The sequence below is a fragment of the Rhinolophus sinicus genome, linkage group LG02 (assembly GCF_036562045.2).
Source record: "Rhinolophus sinicus isolate RSC01 linkage group LG02, ASM3656204v1, whole genome shotgun sequence".
NCBI classification, from domain to species: Eukaryota; Metazoa; Chordata; class Mammalia; order Chiroptera; family Rhinolophidae; genus Rhinolophus; species Rhinolophus sinicus.
The window spans coordinates 37519453-37542398 of record NC_133752.1 but is presented as its reverse complement, the minus strand read 5'-3'; the positions used below and the strand labels follow the sequence as shown (position 1 = coordinate 37542398).

At 34.2% G+C, this 22946-nt stretch overlaps 1 protein-coding gene across 1 annotated transcript in view; it reads right to left on the bottom strand.

The window, feature by feature from the left end:
• Positions 1-22847, bottom strand: part of STPG2 (sperm tail PG-rich repeat containing 2) — a 410131-nt gene extending 387284 nt beyond the window's left edge. Inside the window, exons 1-4 of the mRNA XM_074324807.1 lie at positions 22437-22847; positions 15939-16051; positions 10517-10645; positions 7688-7852 (exon numbers count right to left, since the gene is read on the bottom strand). Coding sequence (XP_074180908.1) covers positions 7688-7852; positions 10517-10645; positions 15939-16051; positions 22437-22545 — 516 coding nt within the window. The 5' untranslated portion in view covers positions 22546-22847. The remainder of the gene's footprint in view (positions 1-7687; positions 7853-10516; positions 10646-15938; positions 16052-22436) is intronic.
• Between the last annotated feature and the right edge of the window lie 99 nt (positions 22848-22946).

Below are 22946 nucleotides of genomic sequence, written 5' to 3'. Positions count from 1 at the left end.
AGAGCTATGAATAAAAATCAAAAGAGCTATCCTACCAGGCTCTATCACACATAGAGTACACATTACTTTGGCACTCCTGAGTGCAACACAAAAGAACATAAGGCAATAGGCTCATCCAAAGGCTTTGGGTCTGGAGTGCAGAGAGAAATGCTATAATACCTAGCAGAGTAGCGTAGAAAAATGGCACAGCCTGGCATGTCCAGCAGAGCAGCAGATGGTAGTAGGAGAGTACTGGAAGAAACCATGGCACCCACTAGAGTAGCTGAAAAGCCTTCTGTTCCATTGGGTCAGTGGCAACTCCAAAGACGGTTGCACCCTATAGAGCCTCAGGAAAAGAAACAATACTTTCGCTTGCTAAAATAAGTGTTCTAGACCACCTTTCAAATGGAATTACCTAATATAGCCATGGATTTTAAAGTACACATACAGTTTTGATGGAAGAAAGAACAAAATTTCTCATTTGTGTTGTACTTTATTTTACTTAGAAATGAAGCAGAATTTTATAAATGTGCAGATTTTAAGTATAATCACTAGTGAAGTACACAGATGTAGAACTCTGTTCTAATATAATATAGCCATGTTAGATATTTTATATATTTCAGGCAGAAGCATATCTAATATATTGACTTACTATTATAGCCTATAGGTTTGTAAAAAAGGAAAATCAATATTTAAAACAGAGCATTTTTATAAGTCATCTTTTACATCATTCTTTTATAGCCAAAAAAATACATGTTAAGGTTTTATATTAATTCTTTTAACACAGCATTTCAGGACCGTGAACAGAATTATGTCCAGGAAGCTTTCTTTGGGTTAATTTACACTATTGCGATTTTGCGATTTAATTAACATTATTTAACAATTCTTAAGGTAACCCAGTGGAAGGAAAGATTATGACTATACATACACACACACCATTCAAGACATTAGCAAAATCTTTTTCCTGTGTGCACACTAAAATTTGTTTTATTTAAGTCATGAGAATTGAAAAGCACTTAACTCACTAACCTCTGCAGTACTCAGGTAAATGTTCCATCTGAAATTTAATTTAAAAGTCTTTTAAAAATACAGACAGAAAATGAAGAATAAATTGATGCACTCTTAGCTCTAAATCACACTCTCTTTATGTCAAGAAGTGTTGACAATATCAACTTCAAGGTCATTGTCAACTTGGAAAATCATTAACAAATAAAATATGACTTAATTGAAGCAAACTCAGCATGGAACTGCATTATTTTAAGTGAATGTTGGAATATACCTTGAAGAAGAATTACTAACTGTCACTCCCAGTGACAATGAAATGAATGAAGAAACAACTATGCAACTTTTCCCCCAAGTCTTTTCCATAATTAAATATGGAAGTAGAATTTATGAAGAATTAAAAGTCCCAAAGTGCATCAATTTAAACACTAATGGACTGCTTTCCAGTGTGGCAGCATACAGGTAATTCTCAGCATGTTATCATTAGCAAACATGTCAGTGTCATAATTCCAACTGCAAACTTTGCTCTGAAAAGTAAATGTATAACGATACTTCTAAAGCACTAGGGCTCTTCTAAAAAGACAGAGAGAAGCTAAATTCTACAAATCAAAATGTTATACAAAATAACTTATAAATATAATTTCTCTTTACAGATTAAGTGTAGCTAAAACTTATAATTTGTTGGCTAGAGTCTTATACAACTCTTAATTTCAGAGTTGCTTCTGTATTTAAGCTATATAAGATAACTTCAGCAGATGTTATTCACCAGTTCAGGGAAGAACCACAATAATTATCCATTTATTAGATTATTTTCTTAATTTTCTATTAATATTCACATCTGGAATCTGAGCACACATATAGTATTATCTCAAAAAACATCTAAAGAAAACAATTATCAGAAGTTTGCATGAGGTATGAATTAACATTACTACAGTATCAACTTCACAGTGGTCAGTGAGGAAACTGTTTTTTGCTGTAGGAAAACAAGAAAATAAAGTTTTTGGCTACGAAGCTTTACTTAGTTCTCTCAAATTCAAGAAGGAGGTTTCAGAAAATATCACAGTTCAATTCAGATTGAACTTTGTGGGATCTTCTTGAATATTAACAACTATGTTTTTAATTTACATATAAATCTATGTTTTTAAATGTTTTCTTAAATTAGATGTAGATTTTTATTCCAATAAATACAAGTTGGATTGACTCAATAATTACTAAATTAAGTCATCAAATAAATTAACCTATTAAAATTATGGAATAAATTTTCTTCTTATTTCTATCTTCTATGAATAATAGTTTACCCAAAAAGAAATCAAATTTTATATGTTAAAGTAATGCTTATTCACATGTGAAAAGATTTTGTACATCTAGGGAAGCTTGGAGGAATTATTCTGGCTTTCTAATAGGTGACATATTATTCCAAAATTAAGAAATGGTATATATCAAAATATAATTTTAAAGCAAGAATACCATTTTGATATAAGTTAACAGTAATGAGAGAATTATTTAAACCATATCTTTTCATTCTTTGCATGTATCATAATTTTTGTTCAATATTAGACACTTAAAATGATATAATGTGGCAACTCTGAAAATAAGAATCTCCCCAACCCCAAGAGGGTTTTTTGTTTGTTTGTTTATTTAGTGATTTTTCCTACACTAATGCATTAAATTCTGTATTCCTTGTCACGTGTGTCCACTGAGGTCTCAGGCTGGTTAGCTGAATACTCACGTAATGGTTGGATAGAGGTTTCCTTAAATGCCTGAACCAATAAATCTCCAACCTTCACAGAGGAGCTCTGTGCATGTGTTGAGGCACACCTTCAACACACAAGTAGGTAGTTTAAAGTCTGCCTTAGCCTTCACTTCCTGCTTTTGTGGAGCCTCAAAGTCACCTAGAGACAAGAGCTTTGTACCTTCTTAAGTCTGTTTTTCGTAGTGATGGGTTAGCAATTCTGCAACTGCTCTCAGTGTTTTATAAGATTAAGCAAATAAGTAAACATATTGAGGATAATGAGAACCAGGTTTTTCCTGTGGGAGAAGAGAGTTCAAATATGGAAAAGGAAAAGCTAGAATAAACCTATAGTGTTGGATTGAAATTGGAGGTATCAGTATAAACTCAAAGTGTTTAATAGACAGACAGAGAAGAAATAAATATAGATTTCTAACTCTGTCCATTGAGAGGGTCTAGAACCAGTGACACCCATGTAGCAATGCATGTACCTCGTACACTGATCTTTTTTTTATTATTTAAAATTTATTGGATTGACAATGGTCAACAAAACTACATAGGTTTCAAGTATACAATTCTATAATACATCATTTATATATTGCATTATGTGTTCACCACCCAGAGTCAGTTCTCCTTCTATCACCATATATTTGACTCCCTTTAACCTCTTCTACCATCCCCCCTCCCCACTTTCCCTCTGGTAACCAAAGACCTAAACATAAGACCTGAAACAATAAACCACATAGAAGAAAGTATAGGTACTAAACTTATGGACATTGGGTTCAAAGCATATTTTATGAATTTGACCTCAATGGCAAGGGAAGTAAAAGCTAAAATAAATGAATGGGACTATATCAAACTAAAAAGCTTCTGCACAGCAAAAGAAACCATCAAGAAAACAAAGAGACAACCAATTGCATGGGAGAAGATATTTGCAAACAATGCCTCCAATAAGGGGTAAATATCCAAAATATATAAGGAACTCATACAACTCAGTGACAGAAGTCAAACAATCCAATTAAAAAATGGGCAAATTTCTTAATAAAAATAATAATATATCCCAGACAAGAAAAAACTAAAGGAGTTCATCACCACCAAACCAGTATTACAAGAATGTTAAAGGGATTTCTTTAAGAAGGGGAAAAAGAACAAAAATATAGACAATAAAATAGCAATAACTAGGTACCTATCAATAATCACTTTAAATTTCAATGGATTAAATACTCCAATCAAAAAACATAGTGTAGCTGAATGGATAAGAAAACAAGACATATACAATCTACAAGAGACCCACTTCAGATAGAAAGACACACACAGACTGAAAGTAAAGGGATAGAAAAAGATATTTCAAGCAAATATAAATGAAAAAAAAAAAGCTGGGGCAACAATACTTATATCAGACAAAACAGACTTTAAAACAAAGGCCATAATAAGACACAAAAAAGGACATTTCATAATGATAAAGGGATCAATCCAACAAGAGGATATAATCCTTATAAACAGTTATGCACCCAAGAAAGAAGCACCTAAATATATAAAAGAAATATTGATGGAAATAAAGTAAGAACTTGACAGTAATACAGTCATAGTAGGGGACTTTAACACCCCACTGACACCAATGGACAGATCTTCCAGACAGAAAATCAACAAGGAAACAGCAGCCTTAAATGACATATTAGGCCAGATGGATTTAATTGATATTTTTAGAGCATTTCACCCCAAAGCAGCAGAATATGTTTTTTTTTTCAAATGCACATAGAACATTTTCCAAAATGACCACATTAGTCAACAAACAAGTCTCAATAAATTTCAGAAGATTGAAATCATATCAAATGCCTTCTCCAAACACAATGGTATGAAACTAGAAATCAATAACAAAACAAACAAAAAAAGAAAACTGAAACTGAAAAACACACAAACACATAGAGGCTAAATAACATGCTACTAAACAATGGATGGATTAACAATGAGGTTAAGGAAGAAATCAAAAGATACCTTGAGACAAACAAAAATGAAAACACAATGACCTATAATCTATGAGAAACAGAGAAAGCAGTCCCAAGAGGGAAATTCATAGCAATGCAGGCCTACCTAAGGAAACAAGAAAAATCTCAAATAAATAATCTAACCTTACCCCTAAAGGGACTAGAAAAAAGAACAGCAAACAAAGACCAAAGTGAGTAGAAAAAAATAATAAAGATCAGATCAGAAATAAATGAAATAATAGAGTTTTTTAAAAAATACAAAATATCAATGAAACCAAAAGCTTGTTCTTTGAAAAGATAAACAAAATTGATAAATCTTTAATCCATTTCATCAAGAAACATAGAGAGAAGACCCAAATAAATAAAATCAGAAATGAAAGAGGAGATGTGGCAACTGATACCACTGAAACACAAAGGATTATAAGAAAGTACTATGAACAACTATATACCAACAAATTGGACAATCTGAAGGAAATGATAAATTCCTAGAAACATAGAATTTTCCAAGACTAAATCAAGAGGAAACAGAAATACTGAACAAACTGATTACAACTAATGAAACCGAATCAGTAATCAAAAAACTGTGCTGGCATGGACGTGAGGAAAGGGAATCCTCATGCCCTGTATATAGGATTGCAATAACAATCCCTGATTGTGGTACAGTCACTATGGAAAACAATATGGAGGTTCCTCAAAAAATTAAAAGTAGAACTACCTTATGACCCAGTAATTCCACTTCTACGTATTTATCTGAAGAAATCCAAAACACTAATTAAAAAAGATGTATGCATTTCTATATTCATTGAAGCACTATTTACAACAGCCAAGATATGGAAGCAACCTAAGCACCCACAATACACGATTGGATAAAGAAGATGTGGTACATATATATTATACAATAGACTATTACTAGGCCATAAAAGAGATTGAAATATTACCATTTGCAACTACATGGGTGGACCTATAAGATATTATACTAAGTGAAATAAGTCAAACTGAGAAAGCAAATACCATATGATTTCACTTATATGTGGAATCTAAAGAACTAAATAAACAAACAAAACAGAAACAGACTCATAGATACGGAGAACAAACTGATGGTTGCCAGATAGGAGGTGAGATGGGAGGCTGGATGAAAAACTTGAAGGGATTAAGAAATACAAATTGGTAGTTACAAAATAGTCATGGGGATGTAAAGTACAGCATAAGGAATATAGTCAGTAATATTGTAATAATTATGTATGGTGCCAGGTGGTTACTAGACAAATCAGGGAGATCTCTTCATAAATTATATAAATGCCTAACCACTATGCTATGAACTATGCTATGAATAGTTTCACTATTACACCTGAAACTAATATAATACTGAATGTCATAATAATATAAATGTATAGGGAGAAAAAAGGATAAATGTGACAAAGTGTTAACTGCAGGATCTGAATGAATGGTATATAAGAATTCTTTGTATTATTCTTATAACTTTTCTGAAACAGTCTAAAACTATTTCAAGATTTAAAATTATTTTTAAGAAAGAAACTTACTAACTAGAAACAATGGATAAATTAGATTTAATATATTTATATGGTTAAATCTAAACAAATGAAACAGTAAGCAATCTACATACCAGATGACACCATTTACTCATATTTTTAAAATCATACAACAATATATATTGTTATTCATGTATATAATAAAGATTAAAGTTTACTTTGGCAAAAAGAGAAGAATGAAGGGAGGAAATTGAGTATGGTAATAATTAATAATATATTTATTTTAAAACATAGCTAATTCAAGATTGACAAAAGTTTATTTTTGTTATATGTAATGGAGGGTACATGGGTATGTTATTATGTTTGTACAATAAATGTGTAACTATGAGTATATAAATTACAGTAAAAATATTTTAAGAAAAAACATTTCACAATTCAATAGATCTAAGATCCAAAAATGCTTCGGTATACCTACTGCCACAAACCAAATGGTTTTGGAAAGTGCTTAAGCCAAAGCCCAAAAATGGAGACATGTACAAACAAAAAAAACTGTAGAGTATTGAGAATGAAGGTCAAGGCAAATCCTGAGAGCACCTATTCTTATTCTTTGCTTAAGGTGTCTCATCAGCCTCTCCTTAAACCTATGCTTAATTTTTGCCATTTTCCTCACTTAGGATTACTTCTTCCAGATCTCATAAAAATATAAAAACAAACAGGTTCAAAGCACTGTGTACTTCAGTCTTATAATTAAGTAAAACCAGACATATTATCTATCTATATTTATTGTCTGTATTCATGGATAACTCATATATTTCAACTAGCTGAATAAAATCTTGGTTCAGCTCTGGCCAGGTTTAAAATTTAAAGCCTGGATGAGATGGATCTGATAGATTGTGTTTGATATTTAATCAGAGAGAAGCTCCTTATGTTTTTTTAATAATCATTTGTGAAATAAATAATACACTATCAGACCCAAATTCTTTTATAAATAAAATGTTTTCTTTCACTTTCCAGTTCAGGAAAAGAATATCTATGTACTGAGTATGATTACACAGTAGAGCAGAGACTTCTACTAAGTTAAACCTGTTTCCTCTTTTTCCTAGACAGAGTTAGACTATATTTCCCAGCCTCTTTAGCACTTAAGTCTATCCATGTGACAGCATTAACTCCCAGGCTTGGCCTACAAAAATTTCCCACTAGCAGTCCTCCATCCTCTTTCCCCTTCTGCCAGCTGGAAGCAGATGACACCCAAGTCCTGGGGGATGACAGTAACACAAATAGAGTGAGACTGAATCTCTACATGGAGAAAAAGTCTCTTAACAAAGAATGTCCAAATGAATGAGGAAAAACTAATTTCTGTTGCATTAAGCCACTAAGATTTGGGGGTCTATTTGTTACTGCAGTTAGTGTTAGTAACAGTTAGTTACTGCAATTAGTGTTAACTAAACACACATAATCATAAACAACCTTTCAATTGCCAATATAAAATGAAATCTACTTACAAATTGAGGTTTATAGTATGCTGGACCGAGTGTGCTGTCCCTAGCAGGTGGAAAACATTTCATAATACTGTCATCCTCATTAATATAATAACCACATGACCATCCACAAGAAGGAATTGAAGGAACATCAACACTTCTGGAAGCTGAAGGTGTCCTTGAAATTTTCTGTAAGAAAACACATTATTTATTCAAAGGCAAGAGGAGAAAAAAATGAAGAATCAAATAATAAAATTTACTAAAAAGCAACTATTAAATATTGATTTAATGAGTTTCATAACATAAGCCAAAAATATCTGTTCTATAAAAGTAATTTAAGGGAGTAATTTAAGAATTCAAGTCTTACCTCATCATATAAACCAAGATAATATACACCAATACTATTATAGCTACCTTATGAGCCAATATAAATAACTAAGCCAAGTGAGAGAGATTCCAAGTGAGGAATCTCTCTCACTTGGCTTAGTTATTTATATTGCTTAGTAAAACTAGTATCACTGATTCTTGAAACAGGCATTCATTCCTATAATCACGTCAAAAATCAACAGTCCAAACTAGTTACTTGTGCTATGCCATCATAGTATCTGCCAGGCAAAAACAAACTTTACATTTCCTGTAACATTTCCTGGCTTCATTTCTTCCCAGCTCCTGACCTATTTCCATATTACTGTTGCCCTTTATAAATATCCTAATTATGTGCAGACTATGTGGCAAGGAAAATGTCTGTGATATAATGCTGAACGGAAATAAAAAAATATATATATAAAATTGAATTTAGAACTATAGCTATGCAAGTTATGTGAATGTATATATAAGTGTATAAAGTCATATACATATGTGATTTAATACTGAAAGAAGCTAAGCAAAAATTAATTCAATGTCACTGTTAGAGTCAGGAGTTTAGGGAAATATTTTCAAAATTTCCTTTAATGAAAAATATTTTATAATTTAAATAAAAACAGGAAGGAGTATCATATATAAGAAATGCTAGAATAAAATATATCAAATAAAATACAGACAAATAAATTAGTTATCTGGAAAATTCTTTACTAAAAATATATTGATCCTCTACAGTTTCTAAATAAATAGATAGATAAATGCTATAGTTGAGTTCACACATGCCCAATTAATAGCATAATGATAATATGCTATTAGCATGCTATTAGCATATTATCATTAGCTGAAAATGTTTCTATCATTAGAGACAATTATTAAGTACTCTCCCTAATACTTAATTAGACTGATTACCAAATTAAAACAGGAAAGTATTGAATGACTTCCCCTCCACTCACTACTCTCAAAAAATATTTGCATGATGTCAAGACTTTCCAAAATGTACCCCTATCTTCTCCAGCTTCTATGTCTACTACTCTCCCTTAGATCCTATACTCGAAGTATTCCAAAGAACTTTGTTCTTCTCTGAACATACCACACCATTAAATACTACAACATCTTTATTCTTGTGGTTTCTCTGCCAGAGTGTTTTGTTTTGTGTTTTTCCATTTTTTTTTAACTACTTAGTGAATCCTTCAAGAGCCAGCTCAACTGTACTATCTCTACCCCCTTCAAAAGCTCTCTTGTTTGGGCTACTAGTGACCACTTTATTATGATGTATGTTTATTAAGATATCATTTCATCAACTTTTTGGTATTGAATTTCATTCATTACTTTCCCATTAAAATTATAGATCCCAGGGAGCAGTGATTTGTCCTCTATGTATTATCAGTGCCTAGCACTGTCTGGTACACATAGTCACTCAAAAAAATGTCTGATAAACCCTTGCATTAGTAAATAAATATTTACTTTGTCCCTACATATGAAATAGCTGATATTAAATACACGTATAAAACTTAACCTCATTCTCATTGCACTGACATTATTCAACTGAGTACTGAACCCTAAATTATATCATCCTAAACACAAAACTAATCCAAATTTAATTAATATGAGCTACGTGAAGGAGTTATGGAAAGAGAAGACGGAACCACTCAAAATAAACCATGACCAAAATCTGCTAGATTATATTATTTATTTCAAAAGAGTAGGCCTTTGGTGAAAAATTATTCATTTATATAACACCAGTATGACTTTCCAAACAAATTACCTGCTAGTTCCCTATACAAATTCTTCTTTCCAGTCAAAATAATTTCCTCATTGTCCTCTGTAAGATCCCACTTCTCTCTCTCCACTCACGTAGCTCTCTATGCCCAAAATGCATATACTTCAAAGCCAACTTCCTCTATAAATCCTCTACAAATTATACTTCCCCATAACACAGTAATCCTCCTTTAAATTCCTATGGCATTTAATTACATAGTCATTCACTTAGCACCTATTTCATCTTGCAACTGTCACATATCATCTTGGTAGCTATCTATGTATCTTTCCTATCTAAAATTCAAGCTCTTTTTATTTCAGGAATCATGTTTTAAATTTTACTGTTTTATTAATAATGCTTAAACAGAGTTTCCTGTGTATCTATATACATATTCAGGTAAACCATGAAGGCGGTTTGTAAAATCTCCCTTACTTTCTGTTCACCATGGACATTGGAAGTGACTATAGATTTATCAAAAGCAAAAAAGAAGTCAGATGTTAAAACACTTAAAAGCTAAAGTTTATAAAAATGAGTATTCAATTTATTATAAAATAACTACAATATGGATACTAACAAACCTACGATTTTTTATACTAAGGCTTTTTAAATGTACTTAACATCATCTAAAACATTGAGCCTTTTCTATTATTTTATTTTAACTAAAAGAAGTGTCATTAGAAGAATACTTTAAAATTGTAACGTACTGATTGAAAATGCTCTTTAGCCTTTAGTACTTTTCTCTTCGTGATACCTAATGTTCCAGGACAAGACTGATCATAGCTTCCTGGTCCTGGACTGTTGGAAATAAACTTCGTAAAACGTTTCTCCCGGTTTTGGAGACTACGGCCTCCTTTTATAGTATACTAAATTGGAGAGAAAAAAAAATACAAAATAATTAAAAGTACTTAATAATACCTATTTAATAAACATTATATATTAATATGAACAAACAGTTTTAAAACCCAGCCTGAGAAAGTTAAGGCTCTTGATTGAAAACATAGTTCTAGTAAAACAGGGTAAGAGAAAATGACGATAGCTGTCAATTTTAACTCCAAACTCAAACTAAAATTTAGTGTACTTAGAACACTGTAAGGGAATGCAAAACAGTTTTAAAACAGGAATCAGTGGCATAGGAATCTCCAAGGCTGTGGAACAAGAACAAAGAGCGCATGTTTACAGGCCCCTGGAGAATTTATACCTCTGAGATGAGCTAAAAATGCTGATATTTATATTGCAAGGAAAAAAGCAAAACTTCCAAGCTTGTTTAGGATTAATTATTTTCATGAATAACATTCTGGTCATTTCTAGGGATGTAGGCCTATTGGCAACAGTTGGTTTTATGCTCAGATTAGTTTTGAACATTGTTTATTGCAGAAGAGGCACTGGAAGAAATCTTCCATGGCTCTCCATGCCACATATCTGGATTCTCTAGAATCAGAAAATTATCAACTGGCTAGTAGCCAGTTAATTCAGATAAAATTCCATCATACTAGTTTCTATAAACAGTCATAGTGCAATCATTCTAAAGATGATTCATAATAACAGTGGTTGGCATTTGATTGATCAGATTTTTTTAAGTCATTGTTTACCAATAGACCTTTCACATGGTGTGCACGTGTCAGTTATTCACAATCACTTTTAACTGAGCCTGTCTCTAATTTGCATCTCACTCAGCTTCATTCAGCTTTTAAGAAATACACAAAAGAGGTTTTCTTTTTAAAAATGAGTGAAATTACATTCATAGATAGCCAATTCACTACTTGATTACTGTTTAAATAAGATCAGAATTCCTATGTTTAAAGAGATTGCATCTATAATAATAGACTTTAATGATTTTGCAAAAACCATTAATATTACAAGTTATGTAAAGAGTTCAATCATGAAAAAAAGAAGGCTTTCTCCATTTTTTATTCTTTGAAAAGCCATTACTATGGTCTCTATGATCTTACAATTCAAATTACAATTTGAGTTTATATTAAATACTTTAACAGAAGATAATAAAATTAATCTAATGTAGGTGATTTTTTTTAAACTGTGGAACTAACCAGAAGTTTTTTTCAGAATTTTCATTTCATAATTACCAATTATTCTCATTTTATAAGAGGTTACAAAAGTGCATATGTATCAGATAAGTGACCCAAAATAATATTACCAAGTAATTATACATTTTATATGAAAACCAATGAGAAAATGGTATTCATATTTATATGAATACCTTTTGAATGTTGTGCTTTTGTCTATATACTATAGTTATTTGATGAATTATTATATGTCAGCAATGCCCCCAACACTACAGGGTCAGAGTCTCACCTGAAGCATGAGACCAGATACTGTATCACCTATGATATCCTATCATTCAGCTCTAAGGAGGGTATCTCTTGGATCAAAAATCAAACCTAATTTGGACATCTTTTCCTAGGCTAGGTAATAAAAAATATGACAGAAACTACTTGTCTATACCCAGAAAAGATTCCCAGATAATAAAAAATACGAAAGAAAACAGGATCAGAAAACATAAGTAAAATTTGTACTGACCCTTTGCAGCAGGAATCATCCTAGGAAACAGGAGAACAGAACAAATTCTGACTTAATAACCTAATTATATAACTATCAAAGGATCAGAAGCCTGTACTTTGTAAACTTGATTCTTTTGTTTCTTTTATTTTCTTAATTCCTTTATGATGTTTTCTACTAAGCAAACTTCCTTTCGAAAAAAGTTAATATGTTTCAGGTATGCTAAAGGAAACAAAGACAAAGTGAATTTGCCCATAATTGGGCAAGAGTTGCAAAGGCAAAAAGTATACCCCAACCCCACCACTGACTTTGGAATAGTGGTGGCAACTATAATCAAAGTGAAGTAACCGTAAGAGGTACAGAGAAATAGAACCAAATTGGGGCACACAGTTTCAACTCCTAAATGTTCTGCTTTATAAAGTTTCAACTATTTAGTATTTTACCATGTAGGAAGGCCCTTGCAACTACAACCCACATTTATGTTTTTTGGAATTTCGTTTGAAGTTTCTAAATAATATTTGCTAAGTCTTTGCTGATAGAAAGCAACATTTCAACCTATGCTTCCAAAAATACATACATACATACATACATACTTGCATTAATTTCCAGAGTTGTCCCTTTAATTATTATCCATATTAATTATTTACAGAATATGTAAACTATGTCACATTATAAACATGTTTCCTAATTCATCTATTGAAAATGAAATGGACTTTATTTTTTAAACAATGCAATAAATTCACACTCCTTGAACTTCTAACAGTTCTGCAATAATTTAGCATAAACTACCAAAAAAAAAAAAAAGCCTCAACAGCAATTGAGTGAATAAGTCACTAGTCATTTTCTAAACCAAGGAAATCAATCTTCTTCCGGTATTTGTTTATAAGGAAAAAAAAAAATAGAGACTACTAGAACTGTTTTTTCTTGATCATTCATTATACAAAAAGCACATTTCCTAATTCCTTATTCCAGAAATTCAAGAAATGCACCCAATTTGGAATAAAATGAAATTTGATCTAAATTGTACTTCATAGTATTTTACATGTGGAAGTGACTAAAATCAGTATGAAAATAATATTCCAACATCCTGACACTTGTCATATTTAACAAGTTTGAAATCTACCTCTTGTGTGTATTTTACCACATTTCCCTCTTGGAATAGTGGAGTTATGTATCAGTTTTAATCAGGGAACTACTTGTAGAACTAGCAAGCTCATACACCCGTAATATGCTGATCTGTGGGCCATGGAGTGGAAGCGGGAGTGATTACATCCAATGACCCACTATCGAATTTTTTGGTTTTTGTCCTCTAAGCTCTGGTATTCTGCAAGTTTTAAGACCACGAGTAACAGTAACAGATGTTCCACTGAATTAAAAGTTGAGACCACCAACTGATCATTCCAGGCTCTTTATGCTACAAAGCAAAATAAGGAGGATAGTGTATTCGCAGAGGAGGTTAACCTTCACCAGGACAGAAAAACAGGACTAATGAGAAGAGTGTGGGGGGATCGATCACAGAGACACCCTATAGCACTTCCTCGCATTATAAAACCCAGTGAAAATGCTAAGAGCTAGTTTATTTAAAGGTTTGAGAAGCAAGCCTGAGAACCAAGCACTCAGACTCCCTAGAATTGAAGATTCTTGTCACCCCACCAAGCTAAGAACTCCAGCAGATAAAGTCCTTGTTGAAAAGATGGAGAACACAGAATGAGTGCTGGAAAAATCTTAGGCTGCCAACAGCCTTACGATCAGTTACAGAAACAAAATAGGTCCCCACCTGTACTTCCTTGCTTCCTACATCACTTTCTTTCACTTTCCATCTCTTCCTTTCCCCCCCTACTATAAAATGGAAACACTAATAATAGTGAAAATGTATTGAATGCGAACTATAGTCAGACACTATTCTAAATGCTTACTAATATATTTAGCCCTTAGAAAAGGCCTATAAAGTTATTACTCCTATTTAACATATGAGGAAACTATGGCCCAAAGAGATTAAGTGATTTAAGTTTCACAACTAGTAAGTGGAGGAACAGATTTTGAATCTAGGTAGTCTAACTGCAGAGTCTACACTCTTAACCATTTCTTTAAAATATTGAGTGTTGGTTACCATTTAATCTATAGGTTGCAGAACAATTAAATAGAAATGTGAAAGAAGAAGAGATGAAATGGCCTTAATCTAGAAATCTAGGATTCAATTGGTAGTGACACTACAATATCATCTCTGAATACAGTAGCTAGACATTAGTTTGGCTACTTCTGGGAAGGTATTTTTGAAAATCATACATAAAATAATTGCATTTTTATAAATTATATATATGGGAAGAATAACTGTGTGGGGGGCAGAGAGAGAGAGAGAGAAGGGGAGGGGAGGGGAGGAGAGGAGAGGAGAGGAGAGGAGAGGAGAGGAGAGGAGAGGAGAGGAGAGGAGAGGAGAGGAGAGGAGAGGAGAGGAGAGGAGAGGAGAGGAGAGGAGAGGAGAGGAGAGGAGAGGAGAGGAGAGGAGAGGAGAGGAGAGGAGAGGAGAGGAGAGGAGAGGAAGGGAAGGGAAGGGAAGGGAAGGGAAGGGAAGAGAAGAGAAGAGAACTGGGCAATCAAGAGGTGAAATGTAATGGTAATCAAACCACCTTTTATGGTTTTAAAGGATCTGCCAAACACAGGATCTCCTATCCCAGGAACTACAGGTGTTAGACCATAATGAAACTAGACCAATCAGATTCTCCCTACTAGAAATTTTAATCTTGAGTGGAGTCACAAATAAAAAATAAAATGGAAGAAAGTTATAGAATTAAGTTATGTAATGGCAGTTCCTATTGAATGATGCAGAAGTTCGTACTCCTGAAATACCTATAATTGTTTTAATCCTGTCCTTCCTTAAGACCTCACTGTTCTTCAAATCTATGAGCTACCCAAGTGCCCTTCCTATAAATCTTTTACTGTAAAACTAGTATCTGTTTTAAGTCTATTTTATTGCTTGTAACCAAACCCCTGACAGAATGGTTGCTATTATTCATTCAGGAAGTCTAAGGTTTCAATGACTGCATCTGGGCCTCCAATGGGGGAGATAAAGATATGTATGGTAGGGTCGGCTTGGAGTCATTATGTAAGAATGCAAAATTTATGTAGAAATGGTAGAAGATGATATTCATAGTTATGAAAATATTAGAGTTGCATCCACTGTTCTGAACATGAATAGACCATTGAAGATATTCTGATATCAGATTCCTGAGACTGTATAGAATTAGGAGACACATAGGTCAATAGCAATAGCTCTAGCTATAGAGTGGGGCACACAAACCAATGCCTTCACTCTATGTCTATCTCTCTTCTATATATCTTGACCAACTGTACAATTTTCATGAGCCGTAATTCATTCATAGTCTTATTCTCCCATTCAAGAGTCTCAAGAACCATGAAGCATCCTATGACTTAGAGAATATGTAGAATAATGAAAAATACCCAATGAGACAACCAACATTGAACACACTTATTTTCTCTTATTCTAATTACAAAATATAGATTAAAAGGAAAAAGATGATGTGAAGGGAAAATAAAATATGAAAATGGACATGATAGTCTATTAAAGAAAGAAAGCATGACTTTTATTAACTTAGATACTTATAATAACTATTATAAATTTACCTGTGCATCTGAAACATTATAGTATCCTGGACCTGGAACAGCTTTCTCAGTGTTAGAAGCAACTGTAAAAGTACTTTCTCTGGCAGCCAAAGAAAGGAATGGTGCATAGCCACCTATAAAAATAAAAGGATGAAAAAGATATACCATACATCCATGAATCAAAGAAAGCTGTTGTGACCATATGAAAAAAGCATACAAAGTAGATTTTTAGAACTAGGAATACCAGAGATAAGAGAGACATTTCATTACTATAAAGGGAATAATTGGCATAAAAATCAAAATAGTGCTTACCTATAGGGGAAAGGGATAGGGTTATAACTGAAAAGGAAAATTTGGCAATGTTATATTTCTTGACTCGAGTACTTACTTCTTAAGTCATAAATTTATATTTTATGTAATTTTCTGTGTATTTCATGTCACAATTAAAGATATATATACATTTTTTTTTTAATTAGGTTCATAGTAACACTGAGGTAATACGTAATATGAGAATGAATAAACCTAAGCTCAAGCTAGTTTTGAGGCTGCTGTTATCAGAACATGGCAGAGATTCTAACTGAATCTACCCACCTAAACAAATGTAAAACTAATTGCAAAATACTGAAATTTGTTTTTTGAAAAAAACCTACATAATAGCCACATGTATTCAGAAAGCTGGTACTCATAAAATCTTCATTGAAGTTTTCCAAAATTAATTATATGGAATCTTTCATCAATAGGCTAAAAGTTTATATGAAATATTGAGCTCAAGTAAAACCATAAGGAAAGTATTTATAGTGATAAGCTCCATGAGAGAAGAAAATTTTCTGTTTTATTCATGGCCGTATACCCAATATTTACAGTTAGGGTGCCACCCTGTCCTAGTCACTCAGGAAACAGGACTTTTAGTGCTAAAACCAGGACATTCCCAGATAAACCAAGATGGCTGGTAACCCTATCATACTGCCATGGGTATTAAACAATAAATATAGAATTAATAGACAATATTCTAAAATACACCGTTAGTCATTCATTCACTAATACCGAATGCTTTATTATGTGTCAGACAGAGGCAGTGAGGGTACAATAATGAATGAGCTAAAACCCTGGCCTCGAATAGTGGGGAAGCCAGACAAATACACAAATAATTACACTATAAACAGTGCTAATAATTAGTAAGATAAAAAAAATAGAAGAGGATTCTGGGGAATTAGGATTGATGGAATGTAAAATAAAAAGCTTTATTTGGGACTTATGGATATGTTGACATGTAGAGTGCCAACTACAAATGATAAAACAAACTGTCGGGTAGAAAGAAATTAAGACTACACGAGAGGAAAAAATTTGAGAAGAAATAAGTTCAGTTTGGAATATATTGAGCTTGAGGTGCCAACAGTAGTAGATAAGTCAAACTGGGATAAAGTAATAAAAGTCCATTCTGAGAAAGAAGGGTGGGCAGCATGTGATTAAAAGATAAGTTTCATAGCCACAAAACAAAGAAAAGGATTCTTTGCATAAAAGCAATAACTAGATCTTTAAAACATATGCTCATCTTCAGGAACATCAACATACAGAACAATCATATATATTATTTAAACTTAAATAAAGATAGACTGCATTCCCTGAGGTGATCTCCCTACGTTCTGATTGGCTAATAAGATAAAATCATTTATTTTTGGCATAAGCACAAGACCTGAGACAGCTCATGCCTCTGTGGCAGATAAAGCTAACTGCTCTCCAATCAGAGAAGAAATCTGGGAAAGAATATATTTAGAAGCTGGTGTCACTGAGCTTAGATAACTAATACAGAACCAAGATAACTAACATACAGCTAATGTGGGGTGTCACTTATTATGAAAATCAAGCTCAAAAACCAATGAAATATTCCTTAGCTCAGTAATGCCACGAGCCATCACATTATTAAAAGGATTATGTTTTTATCATATTTTACCAGGCTGTTGTCTCTGGGGAAAACTTGCTTTGATGAGATAAGACATACTTGCTGCTCAGATAATTATGAGAATATTAGCAACAGCTCTCACTAATCTGTAATTGGAGTATCCATTATCCTTCCCACTCAGGAAACCAAGGCAGCTCAGTTCTGTCCCTTTCAGGCTGCAAATCTGGTAAAAAAGGAGTCTCCCTGACCCAATGGCCAAAGCCAAGGCAATGAAGTTTGCAAATTAGGTGGAAAGAATTTCCTCAGGAAAATGTGAAGATAATACAATGCAGGATTGACCAAGTATGTCATAGTAAGAGAGAAGTGGTAATTAGGAAAAAGAAAGGCTGGGAATAAAGACTATTTGCTTCTTTTTTTTGAAGATCTAAGAAGTTAAGTTCCTCTCCTCTTGTGTAATTCAAGGTAACAACTAAGTTATACAAAGTTCCAACATCTGCTCTTTCTACATCATACTCTATAAAATCTACCTGACCCTTAATTGTGTACCTCTGAATAGTCCAGTGTGTTACTGATTTAAAGAGAGGCAAGGCGGAATATACCTACAAGAGAGATAACAGCTACTTTTAAACTATCTTGCCAGGGAACGCAGTAGGGAAATGACTAGAGACACCTGTACCTTTCATCAATTATCAGCATGTTATCACTGAGTATTACTAAAAACAGGGATCTCCAGGATGCAGCTGCTCAAAGTTCTCAAGCATGGAATTTCCTAGTTTCCTTCAGACAAGGGAGAGTTCTATAAAACAGTAAAAGAAGGGCCTTGCAATATCCTATTTACTGCTCCCTAAACAGAGTTCACACAAGCCATGTTGTAAGAGTTTTTATTCTGCTATTCGTTGATCATTAAAATTTTTAAACTTTATTTCAAGAATTACTGTGTTTTTGTTTTTTTTTAAGTACTTATCTGTTATGGTATTGAGCTAAAAACAGAATAATTGAGTAAAGATCCTGGTTATTGCCCTCAAGAAACTCATTTTAGTGGGGCAGCCAGATGAGTTAGCAGATAATTACAATATAGAATCAAAGTGCTATGAAAGAGTCATTAAGGAATCAAAGAAGAAAGACTTAAGAACAGTGAGAGAACAACTTCATTTTACCTGAGTTTTGAAGAATAAGTAGGAATTAGTCAGGTGAGGAAGGAGCAGAGAGCATACTGAGCAAAGGCATCAGCAGGTACAAAGGCCTAGAAGTGGTTAAGCATGAACTGACAGAAGATGCAAAGTTGGAATTGCTGGTATGTAGGTGTCGCGCAGGGTGCCAGGCGGGCTCTCTGCTCCCGCTCCCCACAAGAGAACGCAGGACATGGTAAAGCCAAAAAGGAACACCCACGGAGCCATAAGTAGGGGAGTCATACCACTATATTCTCTCTGGCGGCACCCACCTCTCTGCAATCCGCACTTGCTAGCTCAGCCACCATCTTCTTGCTAGCCCCCCAATTTCTGCTAGCGTAGCCACAGCAGTTATATTAGTGGCCAATGGCTCACTGGTTACAGCTGACGGCCAACTAGCCACAGCTGATGGCCATCCAATCATAGTTGATGGCCATTTACTACCTGAGCCAGCACCTTTCTATGTGAGGCCGAGAGCCTGGAAACTACTTTCTGGGGCTCTGTCCCCACAGTAGGTAAAGTCTTGGTGGAGGTGTGGCTGCCTGGAAAGATCAGATAAAGCAGGAGACCATGTCAGGAACAGATAATGAAGAATCTTATACACCATGCAAGGAGTTCAGATTTTAACCTTTTAATGTTAAAGGGAAATTTTTAAACAAGCGACATCATTATATCTTAGAAAGATCACATTAGCCATAAGATAGAAGTTGGATTGGAGACTGAAATAGAGAGAAACCAGTAGCATTTTATTGGTTTATTTCAGAATAGACATAATGAGGCCTGAACTAAGACAAGGGCAGTTAAATGAAGAAAGGGAACTAATGTGAGAGATAATGAGAAGATAGAATCAATAGGTCTTAAAGATCAATGGGAATGATCAATCAGAAAAGGAGTTGAGAATAATTCCAAAGCTTAAAGTTTATAATTGACTGATATAATTTTAAAGGGACCAGTAACAGTGGGGAAAATGCTTAAAGTTTATAATTGACTGATATAATTTCAAAAGAGCCAGTAATAGGGGAAAATGATGGGCTCAGACACTTGGAATTTCAGATGCCAGAGGTGGAGATGTCCAAAAAAGTAATTGATAATGCAGAGGACTTAAGATAAGGAGAAAGCTTACCTTAGAGATATAAATTACCTATATCTTTTTTTTTAATTTATTGGGGTGACAATTGTTAGTGAAATTACATAGATTTCAGGTGTGCAATTCTGTATTACATCATCTATAAATCCCATTGTGTGTTCACCACCCAGAGTCAGTTCTCCTTCCATCACCATATATTTGATCCCCCTTACCCTCATCTCCCACCCTCCACCTCCCTTACCCTCTGGTAACTACCAAACTATTGTCTGTGTCTATGAGTTTTTGTTTCTCACTTGTTTGTCTTGTTCTTTGGTTGTTTTGGGTTTATATACCACACATCAGTGAAATAATATTGTTCTCTGCTCTTTCTGTCTGACTTACTTCGCTTAGCATCATACTCTCAAGATCCATCTATGTTGTCACAAATGTTCCTGTATCATCTTTTCTTACCGCCGAATAGTATTCCATTGTGTATATATACCACAATTTATTTATCCATTCATCTATCGAAGGACATTTTTGTTGTTTCCATGTCTTGGCCACCGTAAACAAAGCTGCAATGAACATTGGAGCACACGTGTCTTTATGTATAAATGTTTTCAGATTTTTGGGGTAGATACCCAGGAGAGGGATTGCTGGGTCATATGGTAATTCTACTTGTAATTTTTTGAGGAACCTCCACACTGCCTTCCATAGTGACTGCACCAACCTGCATTTCCACCAACAGTGTATGAGGGTTCCTTTTTCTCCACAGCCTCTCCAACACTTGTTATTATTTGTCTTGTTGATGATAGCCATTCTGACTGGGGTGAGGTGATATCTCATTGTGGTTTTGATTTGCATTTCTCTGATGATTAATGATGTTGAGCATTTTTTCATATGTCTATTTGCCATTTGTATGTCCTCTTTGGAGAAATGTCTCTTCAGGTCGTCTGCCCATTTTTCAATTGGGTTGTTTGTTTTTTTTGTTGTTAAATTACCTATATCTTTACGGGCTTTTTTCTGGGAGTCTTCAGAGTCAGAATATAGACAGTAGTTGAAGCTATAGATTTGAATGAGCAAGTACAGACGCAACAAACAAATAATGGAAAGTATAATATATAAACATTTAAAAGATGTTTAGAAAAATTAAAACTTTTAAAGAAAACTGTGAAGGGTTGGGTTGGAGAGGGGGGAAAATGATTCCCTAATTCAGCATTTAACAAATGTTTATTTGGTCCTAACCATGTATCAGGCATTGTTCCAAGACAATAGTTGGGAAAAGAAGCAGGAAAAAATTATGTTACAGATAAGAGGGGAAGAAATATTTCTAAAAAGAGAGTGCTACAATAAAATAAGGATTGAAAAGTATCATAAGTGGAAGCATTTGGGTGGTCATTGGCAACTAATAAATTATTAGGGAGTTAATGCTTATAACAACTCAGCTGCATTAAAGACAGAAATAATAAGCTCCAAGAGTACTGATATTGATATCAGATGCTGAAAAGTCATAAAATTCAAGATTAAAATAATAACAAATGACAAATTTGTACTCCACCCATAGAAAACTAAATTAATCTAATACCCTAATCTGATCAGTCGGTCAACAGTAATGGATCCTGGCATTTGTCTAAAAATACAAACATAGCATAGAAATAGGGAAAATGCAAGGGAAAAACTAATTTAGATGATATTAAACTCCACGAAATCATCAGATTAGAACAAGCAGAAAGCAATTTGGAAGTATGTATTCAATTTCCCCTAAGTCACTAACTGCAAACAAATGAGAACAAATAATTATTTAAATTATCCATTTCCATTCCATCTCCCAAGAGTACAGCCTTTCTTTACAGAATGTGGGATGAAGGGGGCACTTATTATGTTCAAAGAGAACATGGGTTTGGTCACATAACAGACATTTATCTGGAAAAATACATGGCACTATCTTCAAATGATGTTGCAAAATAGAAATATAAGTTACATTTTAGTAAATAATGTGTCTCTGGCTAATGGTAGGAAAGGTGTCTGCGGCAGCCAGGATTACAATGAAGAGACAGCAGGCAGTAAGAAGTACACAGGATATGGAGACTCATAGTCAACTGAGCCAGGAAATCAAAATCTTAGATCTGATCTATAGAATTGAAAGTATGATGTAGACCACCATTGTACAATCAGAAGTCCAAGTCATATGCTTTCTGGCCTTGTGATACGGGACAAATGATTTTACCAGTTCTACCTGTAAAATGAGAATTTTCCTTGCCTGCTTCATGTTTTGTTATACTTAGGAAGTGGTACTATTAGGTTTAACACACGAGCACAAGGGAGCGGTGCAGGATGAAAGTGAGGTGCCTGTCACAGAGGGCTTGCCTGTCATTACATCTTACCTGTTGCCTGCTGCTTCAGGAACGGTACCTGGTAAGATCCAGGACCCACGTGATCCTCAGTGCTGCCACCTTCCGTCAATCTGAGCGAGCGGGGAGCCCGATCATACATAACGGCCGGAGGGGCTGGGAAGGGGTGGGACGGAGCCACTGGAAAGGAATAAAAACACTGCGGCTAGAGGAGGTGTGCAGCAGAAGGAAGCCGATAACAGTCTGTGAAGGCGCGGGCAGAACTTAGGGGCTGTCTCCCCACCTACTCATGGGTGTCAGGTTTACCCAGGTCGATTTACAGCCCTGTGGTAAAGGGGAAGAAAGCGCGACCAGAGATAAGACATCCCAAACATCTATTCACCAGCGGAGACCCGTGGCGCTTCTCCCAGACAGGAGATTAAAGATTAGGCGCCATCACTCTGCTTCCGGCCCTGACTCCGCCTACTTCTCTACCCCACGGAAGTTTCCGGGAGAGAACCAGAAGGGCTCGTCCCGCGCCAAGCCCTTGGAGCATGCGCATCG